The sequence below is a fragment of the Tenebrio molitor genome, chromosome 8 (genome assembly GCF_963966145.1).
Source record: "Tenebrio molitor chromosome 8, icTenMoli1.1, whole genome shotgun sequence".
Taxonomy (NCBI): Eukaryota; Metazoa; Arthropoda; class Insecta; order Coleoptera; family Tenebrionidae; genus Tenebrio; species Tenebrio molitor.
The window spans coordinates 16,874,417-16,888,020 of record NC_091053.1 but is presented as its reverse complement, the minus strand read 5'-3'; the positions used below and the strand labels follow the sequence as shown (position 1 = coordinate 16,888,020).

The following is a 13,604-nucleotide window of genomic DNA, read 5'->3' as shown; positions in this document are numbered from 1 at the left end:
CAGCATAACCTTAATTTTTACATGATGAGATTTTTCACCCTAGGTCAAAGGTGTACAATGTTGCCAGCTCTATTTTAGGTGTAAATTGCGGTGTTGGTGGTTCTTTGATTAAAAAAAACAGACTATATCAAGCACTAACAGTGAAAATTTAACCTCATAAACGCAGCAAATAATTTGTTTCGAAAAAAAACAAATCAGCGTCACGTCGTCAAGGAGTTGATTCCACAGCATACGATCCTTTATTGACGATGTAAAATTCTACAATAAACTTAGTCTTGATTTTTCAGAAATTTTGTATTTTGGTCAGCCGAAAAGTCTAATACAAATATCGTACGGGGGGATTTTCCAGCACTCCAACTAATCGGTCCCTCGGCTGCACCTCGTACCTGAAATTAGTTGTCGTGCCGGAAAATTCACCTCCCGTACTATGATGTATTTGTCCACTTTTTCGACACAATTCAGTATCAGTGTCAAATTTCTTACGTGATAATAATCGTTTTCGTTGAAGCTTTTTTACCATTTAACTTTCTTTTGCTCTTCATTAGCGTCGACTACGGGGGAGAATGAGGTGAATTTTTTAATTTTTAATTTACGCAATTTCAGCCATCGCAAATTGTCCTCAAATGTCTTAGTGGCTTTCCGCCTATTTTGATTACACCCAGTATAAAAAATACTTGATTTCAAATCTCGTTTGACATTTTTGATATTTAACACACTTTCACGGCGTTTTACCGTCAAACAAACTTGACAAGGAGTTAAGCATCACAGTTTGGTGTACTTCAAGGTTCTCATTGGAGCTCTCATTTCATCAACAACGAATAAAAAACAAATTTATTATTCTCGCTACTAAAATTACTAATATCCATATTTGTCATTAAGGGCAGTCCGTCCGTCTCCCGACTGACCACTAGGCGGCACCCACATATTATAGTCCTCCTTGTTGGCATCTTCCACATAACCTCTCTGCTTCTCGATTTCCGCCCGTTCCTGCTTTTGTTGTATCCGCCTTTGGTTCTTCCTCTTCTTCCTCTCTATCTCGGCTTTGCTTTCTTCACTTCTCTCCGCACTCTCCCTACTTTCACTCCCACTTCCATCTAAAAACTGACTTTAGTACCAGCCCTACTCGGGTCACGACTCGCACACTCACCTTCTTTCTTCTTCGCTTCGAGCTTCGATTCGGGTTTCGGCACCCTCTCTTCTCTCTCATCGTCACCAACACTCATACTTTCTTCCTCGTCTTCATCTTCTTCGTCTCCGTCTTGCGTGACCGTCGCACTTTCGCTCTTCGCCAACTGCAACTTGATCTTCTTGCGCTTCCCGAACAGAGGTAGCGACTTCTTTTCAGATTTGCCGGACGAACTCGAAGCGTACTGCGCTACGAGAGGCGGCAGCGAAGCCGGCTTGGCGATGTTGACCAATTTGATGATGTTTCCGTGCTCTTGTTTCAACTTGATCAGCTCGGATTTGAGCCTGTTTACGGACTGCTTGTTGGGTTTCGACTGTTTTAACTCCATCATGAACGAGTCCAGAGGGTCGACTTCCGCACTGGACGACGCCTCCGACTCGGACAATTTTCGCTGAGCTTCCTCCAACTCCACCTCCAACTTTCTAATCGAGTCGCTGATCTTTCGCTCTTTCCCTATCTGCAATAACAACCTGTTGTTACCAAATCGAGACGCTTCGATTCGTACAAACCAAACTCTCGTAAGTCTCCGCCCGTTGGGGCTCTTTGGCCTTCATCCTCATCTCCCTCTTCTTTTCTATGGCGCCGGTTCGGTCCAGAAAAGTGTCATCGTCGCTGTCGTAGTAGTCGTTTTCTTCCCAGTTCTTGGGCTTCCGCTTGCGCGACTCTTAAGCAACTCTCAACAAATGATGTTTCAACTGTGGTAAACTTACCGTGAGTCGCTTGACGCAACAAACCGTGTCTGTCCAGGATACGACAAGCCTCCAACGCGCACTGTACCACGGCTTCTTTCTTCTTGCCCTTGTGGAGAACTTCGGCGAAGACAGGACGACCGGTCTCGTCGTCCACGGGGAGTTCCACCTTGCAAAGGAACTGACCCATTCCTTGTTCGGTGCAGTCGTACTCGAGATCTAGACCCTCTCTCTCGAAGAATCCTCGCAGGGCTTTCTTTGGATTGTCGAGGTAGAGATCTTCGTTATTCGTCTGGGCGAAGGGATTCTCCGCGAGGTCTGCCTCTTCGTCGGCATCCTCACCTACCAATATCAGAAACTCAGTTTTAGTGAAGAAAACAAAGAAAACATAACCTCACTTTTCCCGTACGAGTAAACTCACAAAGTAAAACATGGTCGCAATTTCAATTCATTTTAAGTCATTATTGTAAATGTCAATTTGAGATTCAAATCTGGCCAGTGCTGCCAACTGCTTCGAAAAATGTGTCAATTTGTTATTGATTCTCTCTTCGTGTGATCAGCGCAAATCTTTGTGAAAATTAATGATTTCTTCACTCACCTAATCCCCAGTCTATGCCCCGTTCTTCTTGCTTCTTGCGTTTCTCTTCTTCTTCCAACTTTTGGCGTTCGCGTTGCAGCAACAATTCTTGACGTTGTTGTTTCAATTCGGTAAGAGACAGAGGCGATTCTTCTTCGGTGTCTTCAAGGGGGCCGTTCAGGATGTACGTCCTCGTACTGCATCCCAGCTTCAACATGTGACCAACCTGAGAAAAAAAAAGGAAACAAAGTGTGAACGTTCGGTTGCCAGGGGCGACCCGATATGAAGAAAAAAATAACAAAGTCATGCCAATATTCGTTGACACATCAACGCAAAATTTCCAATTCGAGAACAAACCATCAAAACATGGAATCAACGGATATAATAGCCGCTAGAAAACAAGTTAAGAACCAGAAAAACATTTACGTTCGTTCCGACAAGAAAATGCCGCAGACGAGAATCACAGATGAAGAGTCGTACCAGCGACTGCGAAGACTGTTCCTTAAAACGGAAGAAATGAAGGAGATATCGCAGGCGAAGAATAAAGAAATGGAGGGGCAGTTCAAGGAGCTGCAAGAGCGTCTGGTCAGCAGTTCCGGTTTTTTGAATCAGATCAAGAAGAGCATCGAGAACGTCAAGTTCGCCTATCAGAGGGACATCATCGATTTGGAAAAAGTAACCGAGGAGAATCGCGAAGATATCGACAAGCAGATTGAAGAGATCAGAGAGCACATCGGCAAGCTGCGGTCCAGAGCTCGGGAAGAGCGCCCCAAGCCCCAGACATACCAAGAGGCCTTCACCGACGTGCTCACCACGTTCCAAAACATCGCCCACGGCAAATACAACTCGCAAAACTTGAAGTAGGAACTCACCTGCACCCTCACGTAACTCCTGGGCTTGACTCTGTTCTTGTTCAGAAACGTTCCGTGTGTGCTTTCCAAATCGTAAATGTAAAACCCTGTTCTAGCAGCGTCAGCTTGGTCGCTCCTATACTGTAATACTGCATGATACCTGCAACATTTTTTGTAACAATTTGTAAATAAAATGTGAAACTAACCTAGAAATGGTGGGGTGCTGCATGGAAACGTCGCAGTTGGCCAAACGTCCGAAAATCCAGTACGCTCGACTCATCAAATTCACCGTTTCTATGATAGACCCGTTTTTCAGAACTTCCAGGACGTACTCGGTTGAAGAAGTTTCAGGTAAGCTGGACCAAGGGGGCTCTTCGTACGGCGGGGTTTTCGCAGCTTCTACGGGTTTGGGTTCCGGGGGTGCATCCGACTGTACTACAACAAGGACAAGTAACACAGCGAAAATGAACGATGTTGGTCCTACTCGTAGACTCTTCTTCCGGACTTTCTGTCTTCTCAGGTTCGGGGGTCGCGGTCACGGTTTTATACCTTTTCGGAAATTTACCGATTTTTCCAACCAGCATAGGCTTCTTGAAGGGTACTTCCGGCGTATTCTCCTCCTTTTTGGCTTCTGTGGCCATCGTTTACAAATTAATCAAATTATTCACTCGAACAAAAAGTGAGGTTAGGACGCCGAAATATCGATTGTCAGAGTTTTTGAGGTTATGTTTCCAAATACAATTTACACAATTAATAAAACGATTTTATTTAACGGTCAATACATTATTAAAATAATACAATTTACAACGATACAATACAATTCGATACAGTCTTTATTATGATCCCATTCTTTGTTTCAGTTTCCGTAAAAACTCCTTGGCTTGTTTATCACCCTGTCTATGCTCCAGCGCCGTTATGGCATCGGTAGCTGAAATCACAAATTATTTATTTCTCCTCACGCGCTCGGTCACAACCTTACTTAAGTCGGTTGGTCTCAGAAGAGGCAATTCGATTTGTTCCAAGTCACCCAAAGGGGTAGTCGTCGAGGCGATGTCCTTGAAATGCAAAAACGCTTCGCCGATGTACTGGTTGTTGTACCCCAACATGTCTTTGTCTTTTACACTGAACATCAACAGTCCGTCTTGTATGTTTGTATGTTCGCTAGTCAGATTTCTGCAAACCGGCAATGAGAGAAAAATTCTTTCACAGTCTGGGCCAATTACATTACAAAATTTTCGTCGAACAAAGGAAACAACGTTTTGTAGTGGGTCTGAGTTTTGGGCTTGGGAATCCCGCTAAATCTGTGCTCTGGTAGCAGATGTATCCTAACGAAAGCGTCGCTAGCGCCGTTAGAGTCCATCGCTATCAGATTCCTGGCGTTCATCACGTAGATCTTCAGATTGTTGTCTTCAAATTTCGCCTTCACGCTCAGCACCCCGAACTTCGACTCCTTCGCGCTCTTGAACTCGTCGTACAAGTTGAGGTGCACCAAGTGGATCAGGTCGTTGGTCTCCAGTCCGTTGATCTTCAACTTGTTTTCGGTACGTTTCAGTTCGTCGCAACTCGAGTTTTCGTTGGAGGTTTTGAAAGAGCCCAACATGAGGTTCAGGGTTTTGTGCAGGTTGGCGAAGAATGAAGGCGGTCGTCTTTTCTACGATTTAACAATGAGACGATCACGAAATCGTGAAACCAACAACGACTCACTTCTATGTTGGACTGGATGATTTCGTTCAAAATGTCGCCCAGGTTGTCCCAGAGGATCTCCAGAATTCTCCCGAAGTTTTCTTCGTTCAACTCATTGTGTAAAGTGGTGAGGTTATTGTCGACGTACATCATTAGTCTGTCAATACTGTTACTGTCCTGGTTGAAGAGCTCAGCCCCTTCGATCAAGAGGCGCTTCATAGCCGGCACCATCTACAAAGAATAAATGTCAACACAATTTTTACTCCGAGACGTTTATTTCTTGTCACACCTTTTTCACAACAATCTCCAACAAAGATATGATTTCGTTTTTGACCGTGTCGATCGCGTTGGCTATGACGTTTGTCAGAGTGTCTTGACACCTCTTAGCCTCGACTGCGCTCTTCAAATCCGACAACTCGTCTATCACCTCCTTCATGCCTAGTTCTTCCGTGAAGGGCTGCAGGGCTTGTCTCACGTAGTCTATATTGTTGATAGCCAAACACCACTCGTTCGTCACTTCAAATGTTTTCTCGTAGACGTCCTGTTTGTCGCCCATTCCGTCGACCCTCATCGCCATCCTCTCGGCGTAGAAAACGCAACACCGACAAATATCCTGCAAATGCGGTTACAAAACGTTGCTCCCAAAAATGAGACAAACTCACGTCGATTATTTTGGCAATGAACGTGTAGCAACCTTCGACGTCCGGCCAGTTGAGCTGTTGCCAAAATACTTTCACCTAGAAATAAACAATAAGATCGGAGCGACTCGGAGGATGACAATACCCACTTGGTAGAATATGGTGATGGTGTCGACAGCCGAAGAGCTGTACCTGACCGTGTTGTCCACCGGGACCAGACTGTCCAACTCCACCGCTTTCTCGATGCGTTGCAGGGCTTTGAAGACGGCGATGTCCAGCCATTGGGCCACCCCTCCGTGGAACCACTGGTAGAAGTTGCGGATGTGGAAGGAGTCGTGCTCGGTCGGACAGAGACCTTTGCCCAAAATGACGAATCTGTGAAGCGCCAGGTACAGCTCGAAGAGAGTCGTCCCTTCGGACAAAGACTCGCTGGAGTCGGTCTCCGCGGCGGTGAAACCGGTGAAGGACAGCTTCTTCAAGGACTTGCAGATGTTGCGGACGTCAGGTTCAGCCAAAGCGGAGATTTTCGCTTGGTAGAAGGTGTACAAGGCCTTGGCGTATTGGAAGTGGATGATTCTGAAAAACGCGACTTGATGATGTATCGCATTCTAAAAACAGAGTCGTTTGTGATAATTTTGGAATTAAAAAATATGCACGTTGGAATTTGTACGATGACGTGCGCATATTTTCAAAAATAAACGGATTTTATGCATTTCTTGATCAATTTTATCCGGGAGCTAAATTTCGATTTTCACAAAAATTTGCAAACAAGGCGATCGTGAATTACTAGAAAGTCGTGGGAGAGTCAATTTTGAGCGACCCAAAAAGGCAAATAATATAAAATACGCACTTTTTTGATGTTTTTAATAAAATTTTTGAAGCAATGACAGCCCCGGTAAACGTCAAGAAGTGCTACCAACTTGAAAAAAATACCACACTAGATTAATAAGGTTTCCCCGAACCGAAATAAGTTGTCGAAGAAGACATTTCGCTGCCAAATAGCCAAATTATACTTCAGAAATTTTGTTGCCCTAACGTGACTGACCCGATTTGAAGTGATCTGACCTCAAATTGTCGTATTTTAGTCGATGCAGTCGCAATTCCTTGATGTGATTGGCAATATCGACTGAAATTTCAATTTTTCTTCAACAACTACAAAAACCAGCCAAAAACGAGTTAAAACCGTGATTATAGTCGAATTGAGAGATGTGTTTGGCAAATAAAACCTTAAAAGATGATGTAATTTGCAAATTACGTGCAAAACTGTCCTGTTGCCGAATCCAAAAAAAGTGAGGTTATGTCCATGTTGCCGACAACTTTTTGATAATAAAATCAATTTCCTTCAATCTTTTAAGTTTTTGTAATGATTTTAGTCGAAATCAGAGTACGATTGTCATGTGGATGTGTACAAATTAACGTAATTGCTAAGTTCTCCTGTCGTGAATAAAAAAAGTGAGGTTATGTTCATTTTAGTGAAAACATTTTTTTGTGATGAAATGAATTCTCCCCAAGTTTTTAATTTGTTAAGGCACCTAAAACTACCCAAAACGACTCTATTCTCTCGTTTATTACGTACTGTTGAAACAACTTGTCGTAGAACTCTATCGCCTTCTGCAGATCACTCCTGACCAACTGGATGGCTTGGATCAGGTACTGCAGCCTGCCCACATCGGCGACATCCTGCTGCACGTTATTCTCCGTAATATGATTGAACCAATCGTCGGCCCCTTGCCTGACGGCATCATCCACAACTGTCAAAATCCCCCTTTTCTGGTCCTCGCAGTACGTCACCCACGGATACCAATTCGCCGGGAACAAATCCAGATCGCCCGGCGCCCCCAACACCTGGACCACTTTAAAGACGTTCAAAACTTCGGTCAACTGCTGCACCGTCATCTTATCCTTGAAATCCTTCTTCCTGATTTTGCGGATGACCGCGAAGCACGACGGCAACAACTTCTTCATTCCGTCCCAGAAGATCTTGACGTCTTCTTCGCTCACTCCGTTCGTCGTCTGCAGCGGCTTGACCAACTTGTCCAGCAACTTCCCGAACAAGGTGAAGCTGAGGGGGTGACTCTGGTGGACCGAGGAGTAAACAGACCACTGACACATCGCCACTTCTGTGGGCGTGAGACCCGACTGGGCGACGTGCTGAGTCAGCAGAGCTTCGCCTTGGGGGCTGAACGTGCCGCACCACCAGAACGGCGCCACCTTCGACATCTCCAGCTCGTGCAGGAGGATGATCCGTAACATGTGTCTGTGTTCTTGTTCGGCCACCTGGTGGTTCTTCTCGGAACTGAACGAAATCCGCACTTTGACCACTCCCTGTCGGGTGATTTTGTTTTTCTTGTCGAGACTGTACCACATCGTCATCCCCGACGCGGGGATCGTGTTCAAGGGGATCTTCGCCACGCCGATCAGTTCGTTCTCGTGCTGGCCGGTGGCGGCGGCCACAGCTATCTCTTTGACTAGTTTACGCATGCCTTTCACACCTTTCACGTCGAAGAACTTGCCGAATTTCTCTTTCACGGACTCGGCGGGGTCGAAGTCCCACACTTCTATGCACAGCGTGTCGTCGTTGGAGTTCTCCGACACGGGTCTACAAGAGAAAATTTTTGAAACTCCAAAGCAAGAGGAAGACAGTAAGGATAGGATAAAACTGTTGTACTGTACTACTTCTCAAGGCCATATCTACTACTACTATCGTACGAGAGAAGGTATCTGCTCAGATACGAGATGCCGAAGGCAAGGAGAAGAGAGAACCGTTCTACTACTTCTCAAGGTCGTATCTGTCGAAGGAGCTAGAAATGACTCTGCTGCTATTATTGTCATACGAGAAAATGTATCTCCTCAAATACGAAATGTTGACGGCAAAGAAAAGAGAGAACTGCTCTACTACTTCTCAAGGCCATATCTATCATAGGAGCTAGACATGGACCTAGTACTACTATCGTATGAAAGGAAACATCTACTCGGATACGAGATGCTGAAAATGGAAGAAACAGAATTGCTATAGTATTTCTCAAGGTCATCGGCATCAAAGGCGCTAGAGACAGTCCTACTACTACTTCGTGCCAAGAAAGGTATCTCCTCAGATACGAGATGATGTGAAGAGAAAAGAGACAGAAGTGCTGTATTACTTCTCAAGGCCATATCTGTAAAAGGAGCTAGAAATGACCTTGCTACTATTATTATCGTACTATAGAAGGAAAGAAAGAAGGGAGAACTGCTCTAGTACTTCTCAAGGCCATATCTGTCAATGAAGCGCTACTGCTGGTACTACTGAACCCGTTTGAGTAACTTACAAGGCAAAGTGTTCTTCCCACGTGGGAGCCAGCGTCGCATACTGGACTGAAGAGTTGTACCTGTGCGCGGCATTGCTCGCCAAGTACAAAGTGACGAAAGGGTCGCTCAACCCGTTCGAATCCTTTGGTTTGAGATCTTTGGCTTCGATGATTTCCACATTAATCAATATCTCGGGCGCCTCCTTCATCTCGGCTTCGGCCATAAGTTGATTGTGTTTATTATTAGGTACCTTAAATGCATCTTGGGCGTAGGAAATCAAAGCAGTCTGCCCTATTTCGAGACTGACATCACAGCCGACGTTGTGCAAAATCTCGTACAAGATCTCGGCGTACAACTCGTCGATCTGGAACCAACACAGAAGATTTCTACATATTTCGTGACAGTCGCGGCGCAGGCACCGTTCCCGTTCGTGCTATTTTAAAAACTTACTGTCATGGACGCCAGGTACATGCTCGTTTGTCTTTGCAACTCGTCCTTTTTCATCCCCCGGAAGTTTTTGCGGGGGAGAGTTTTGGTAAAAAAGTTCGGTTTGACCGTGGCGTTCAGGTTGGTGTCGGACGCGCTCGATTTCAACATGATTGCGACCGATATCGACTAAGTGGGTGGACGGACGAGCCCCTGAACATCGGGAGGTATCGCGAAAGGGTGCTTCCCGGAGGAGGACGCGTAAACAGTGCGCGCGGTTTTGCGACAGGGTAGCGACTAATCAAGTTTAACTGGATGTGCCAAATCTATTCTGGTAAAGTTGCGTGACTGACATTAATATTTTGTGTAGCGCGAAGAGAGCACTTCTATCGAGAAAAATCAATCCCAATTTAAAATAGGACTGAGCTAGAGCGATTTGCTTGTCAATCACGAGGTCGAGTAATTAACATTCTTCCTGGCGATGACTTGTTGCGTATTTTCGAGAGTCTAACGAGTGTTAGGGGCGGGCGAAGGTGTTGAAAGAGTCCGTTCAACCAAAATTTACCCAAAAAGTATTTGCCGCTTTGAAAAAAAAATCGCTAGTTCACAGTTTCCACAAAAAAATTGTTATGATTGGTTTTTTTAAACACTGCAAGAGTTTGGTTGAGAAATAATCTTCCGTATTGTCCAGACTTGGCCCTATCAGAGTACCTACAATTGTTTTCGAAGTTAGAAAAAATTTTAAAAGCAAAATATTCGAATTCCACAAGAAATTGATACGTTTTTAGCTCCGCAGACAATCATTTTGCAAACAAAAACAGTTGCAAAAATGAGGAAACAATGTTCAAAAAGTGAAAGAAATAGAATCATAGAACCATAGAATCAATAATCTACGAAGGAAAAATTAAAGACGTAGAGTAAAAGCTGGCCAAACTAAAACAGTGACTCATTATACTCAGCAGAATTAGTAGGTACTCGTATGTATTATGTATCACTTGTCCGCTTATAACAAAAGAATTGCGGAACAAATTTTGATGGGGTCTTCAATAATGGATAGAGTATTTCTTCAGGTTAAGTTTTAACATAGAAAAAGCACCTTACCTTGTGGGAGGGGGATGAGAATAAGGAAAATGTTGAAGCAAATCGGAGAACTCCTATAGGGAGCATTGGGAGCGGTCGCATAGCAAAAGCTTGTCTACGACGCATCTTAAGTGGAGTTCGTTGATCTCAATTTGTGACAATAATAGTGACAAGCAACGAATTTTTGTCTGTGCGACAAAATATACTTTGATTAAATTTAGCTACGTTTTGTATAAAAATAGTATATTATTACATAAGCGAGTAAAGAAGGTTATTATGCACGAAAAGGAAGGTTGCTGCACGAGCCGAAGGCGAGTGCATGTAATCATTTGAGGAAGAGCCAATGCCGAAAGGGCAGAGAACGGAGACTTCCCCGGAGGAAGACTTCCGAGATTCGACCCAGGTCCCCGGCTCCGCAAACTAGCATCCTGGATATGAACAGTTGACAGTTTCCAATGCCTTCCCAGCCCAGGATTTCATTTGAACGCGGGATATTAACCATTAAATAAATTCCCATTTTCCTGCGTAGCTGTTCAGTTGCATTTTTGAGTGTCATTATCGTCTTTATTTCTTGTCCTTTAGTATAAAATTTGCTTACACCTGAAATTTTTTTGACATTTGAAAATTACTGACATAACCTCAAACCTGATCTAGGGAGATTTTACGATACAGTTGTTCCGAAACGAAAGGTTTTAGGGTGGTAAAAAAGAAACTATCGCGCGTTCAAATGAAATCCTGGGCTGAGTAGGCGTTGGAAAAATTAAACCGTTTAGAACAGTGTAAAGTTTGAATTTCCCGCCGGTTGACACGAATGACATTTGTTTATGTTGTTTAATCGCGACATAATTAAACATGTTTGTTTTCAGCAAAGGGTGCCCTTAGATATTTGCTTCGAGAATAGGAATCGCTAAATTATTCTAGTTTTAATGTAAAACATTGCAAAGAAAGAAAAAAAGGAACATATTTTTGGCTCTAAATTTTAGGTTAGCTGTCAACATGCTCCAATTAATCTACGCTTTAGAAAAGCACAACAATTGACGGTTTCCAACGCCTTACCAGCCCAGGATTTCATTTGAACGCGCGATATAATTAAAGCACAATTCAAAAAATGTAAATGAAACAAAATTTGACATTTTGAAATATTTTTATATTGTGTAATTTTCTTACTTCATTATTTTTTTAACAATGTTTTTTTATTATTACATATTAATTTAGAACCCATAATACCTGCCTAGGGAAATCTAGGGAATTTTTGTCTTAAGTCTAGGGAAATTGAAAGATTTCATCAGGCAACCCTGATTCATTCTAGATTCTGTGCTTTCTAATTTCTTTCTCATCGCCTACAGTGTTTAAGTGTTGTCAAAGTTTTGCTATGGAAGTGAATAGTTTCGCAGATCTTGCGTCTTACATCAATTCAGATGATGAGGCTTTTCTCGCGCTGCTGCAAAGATGCTCTCTCGTCCGGCAAAATTTGCGGTGCCAAACATCAAACTGCCGCCGCAATTGCAATCTTCGCTGCCGTCAAAGCGCCGTTCTCGGCCACGTGTTTTTTTGTATCCGATGTCGCAAAATGTACTCCGTGATTGACGGTTCTTTCTTTGCCACGTTGCGGGTTCCGATTAGAACAATTCTGTCGTTGCTGTGGAATTGGGTTTGCGAAATTCGGGCGGGCTCGTCGGCCATGCATCTAGGACTTCCACGGCAGACAGTCATCCGACAGCACAAGTATTTTCGAGACGTTTGTCCCTGGAAACTGTCGGAACAGCGGGATTTGTTGCTTCTCGGTATTTTCTACATTCATCTTGTCTGTCCATTTTTACGGATTGCTTTTTTCATGTAGGTGGTCCGGGCCATGTCGTTCAAATCGACGAAAGCCCCACCAAGCAGAAATGGATAATCGGCATTTACGACTGTACTTCCCCGAAGGGATATGCTGCGTACATTCCCGACCGTTCCTCGGAAACTTTGTTGCAGCATATTCTGAAAGTCGTTCTGCCGGGGAGCGAGATTTGGACGGACCAATTGCAGAGCTATCGCTGTTTATCCGTTTTGGGAGGTGTTTCACCGTACACGCACAAAACCGTAAACCATTCCCGGTATTTCCGCGACCCGATGACGGGGCTGTGCACGAACCGCGCCGAGGGGTACTGCTCAAGGTTGAAGGGGATGATCCGGCGCCTAGGTGTCATGCAGAGCCCTTTTCTGCCGAAATATATTGACATGTTTCTGTGGTGGCAGCATTTCGGTCCTACCGCTGCTGACCGCTTCAGAAACGTGTTGCTGCACATTTCCGAAAAATATACTTTTTAAATACATTTTGTTTTTTTTTCCTTGGGGTCCAGGGGCAAAACCCCGGTAAAAACAGGCCGAAATGTCTTGACATTTTAACTTTTTTTAATACTCCTTAGAAACAAGGCAGAATCCTTAAAAATTTAACTGTTGTCCCGAACAGGCCCATATAGTAGTAATCTTGATGGTTGATTAAAGCGATTCACCACATGAAACCACCAAAAAAATCTAAACGAGTGTAACATGCAATTTTTTTTATTTCGGCTTCATTAATTTAATGTTTTTAAATATAAAATAATTATCTAGTGACTTTTATTTTAATAGAATTGGGTTGGTATTGATATTGATGAGCCAATGTCATTTCATTGAAAATTAAATTACAAATAGTCTCTCAAATGTTGTTACGATAATAATCTACCCCCTTAATAGTATATTTTGATCCTACAACATAGATTCAGATCCAAATGACATCACATTTAACACTGACATTTATTATCAATACCAACCTCATAATAATAATCACTATAAACGATGCTATAAAATGGATCATTGTGAAACTGTTTTCAGTGTCACAAAATGCTCATTGTGACACCGAAATATAAAATAGTATATTTTTGTAATTAAAGAGAACTTCAATTATAGAATGTTATCAGTTGTTATATCTTTAATCTTTTTTTATCAAAGTTGGTCTTGTCACATTTTGTGTAACAGATGAAAATATTTTTTCTAAAATGTCTTTTTCATTAAAACCAAATCAATATTTTTGTTGGCACTTTAAAAGTCACTCTAGATTTTACATTTTATCATTATTACTTCTTTTAGATCGGAAACATTTAGACCTTGGTACGCTGTCGATATAGAATTCCTTCTAAAATTAAATCACAAAACTCAATAATTGAA

The 13,604-nt window shown here is 43.1% G+C and overlaps 2 protein-coding genes across 2 annotated transcripts in view; both read right to left on the bottom strand.

Annotated features, from left to right (window-relative positions):
- Nucleotides 1–817: 817 nt before the first annotated feature.
- LOC138136408 (kanadaptin) lies at nt 818–3,998 on the bottom strand. Its single transcript, XM_069055594.1, has 8 exons — nt 3,788–3,998; nt 3,510–3,738; nt 3,325–3,463; nt 2,474–2,678; nt 1,897–2,217; nt 1,696–1,850; nt 1,148–1,643; nt 818–1,094 (listed from the first exon to the last, which is right to left on the bottom strand). The coding sequence occupies exons 1-8, from the start codon at nt 3,942–3,944 to the stop codon at nt 856–858; spliced, it is 1,941 nt and encodes a 646-aa protein (XP_068911695.1). The 5' UTR covers nt 3,945–3,998; the 3' UTR covers nt 818–855.
- Nucleotides 3,999–4,044: 46 nt separating this feature from the next.
- stac (C2 and C2B_Munc13-like domain-containing protein staccato) overlaps nt 4,045–13,604 on the bottom strand; it is a 32,402-nt gene continuing 22,842 nt past the window's right edge. Inside the window, exons 4-12 of the mRNA XM_069055586.1 lie at nt 8,930–9,273; nt 7,201–8,223; nt 5,774–6,200; nt 5,649–5,723; nt 5,276–5,599; nt 5,008–5,217; nt 4,527–4,954; nt 4,283–4,476; nt 4,045–4,231 (exon numbers count right to left, since the gene is read on the bottom strand). Coding sequence (XP_068911687.1) covers nt 4,140–4,231; nt 4,283–4,476; nt 4,527–4,954; nt 5,008–5,217; nt 5,276–5,599; nt 5,649–5,723; nt 5,774–6,200; nt 7,201–8,223; nt 8,930–9,273 — 3,117 coding nt within the window. The 3' untranslated portion in view covers nt 4,045–4,139. The remainder of the gene's footprint in view (nt 4,232–4,282; nt 4,477–4,526; nt 4,955–5,007; nt 5,218–5,275; nt 5,600–5,648; nt 5,724–5,773; nt 6,201–7,200; nt 8,224–8,929; nt 9,274–13,604) is intronic.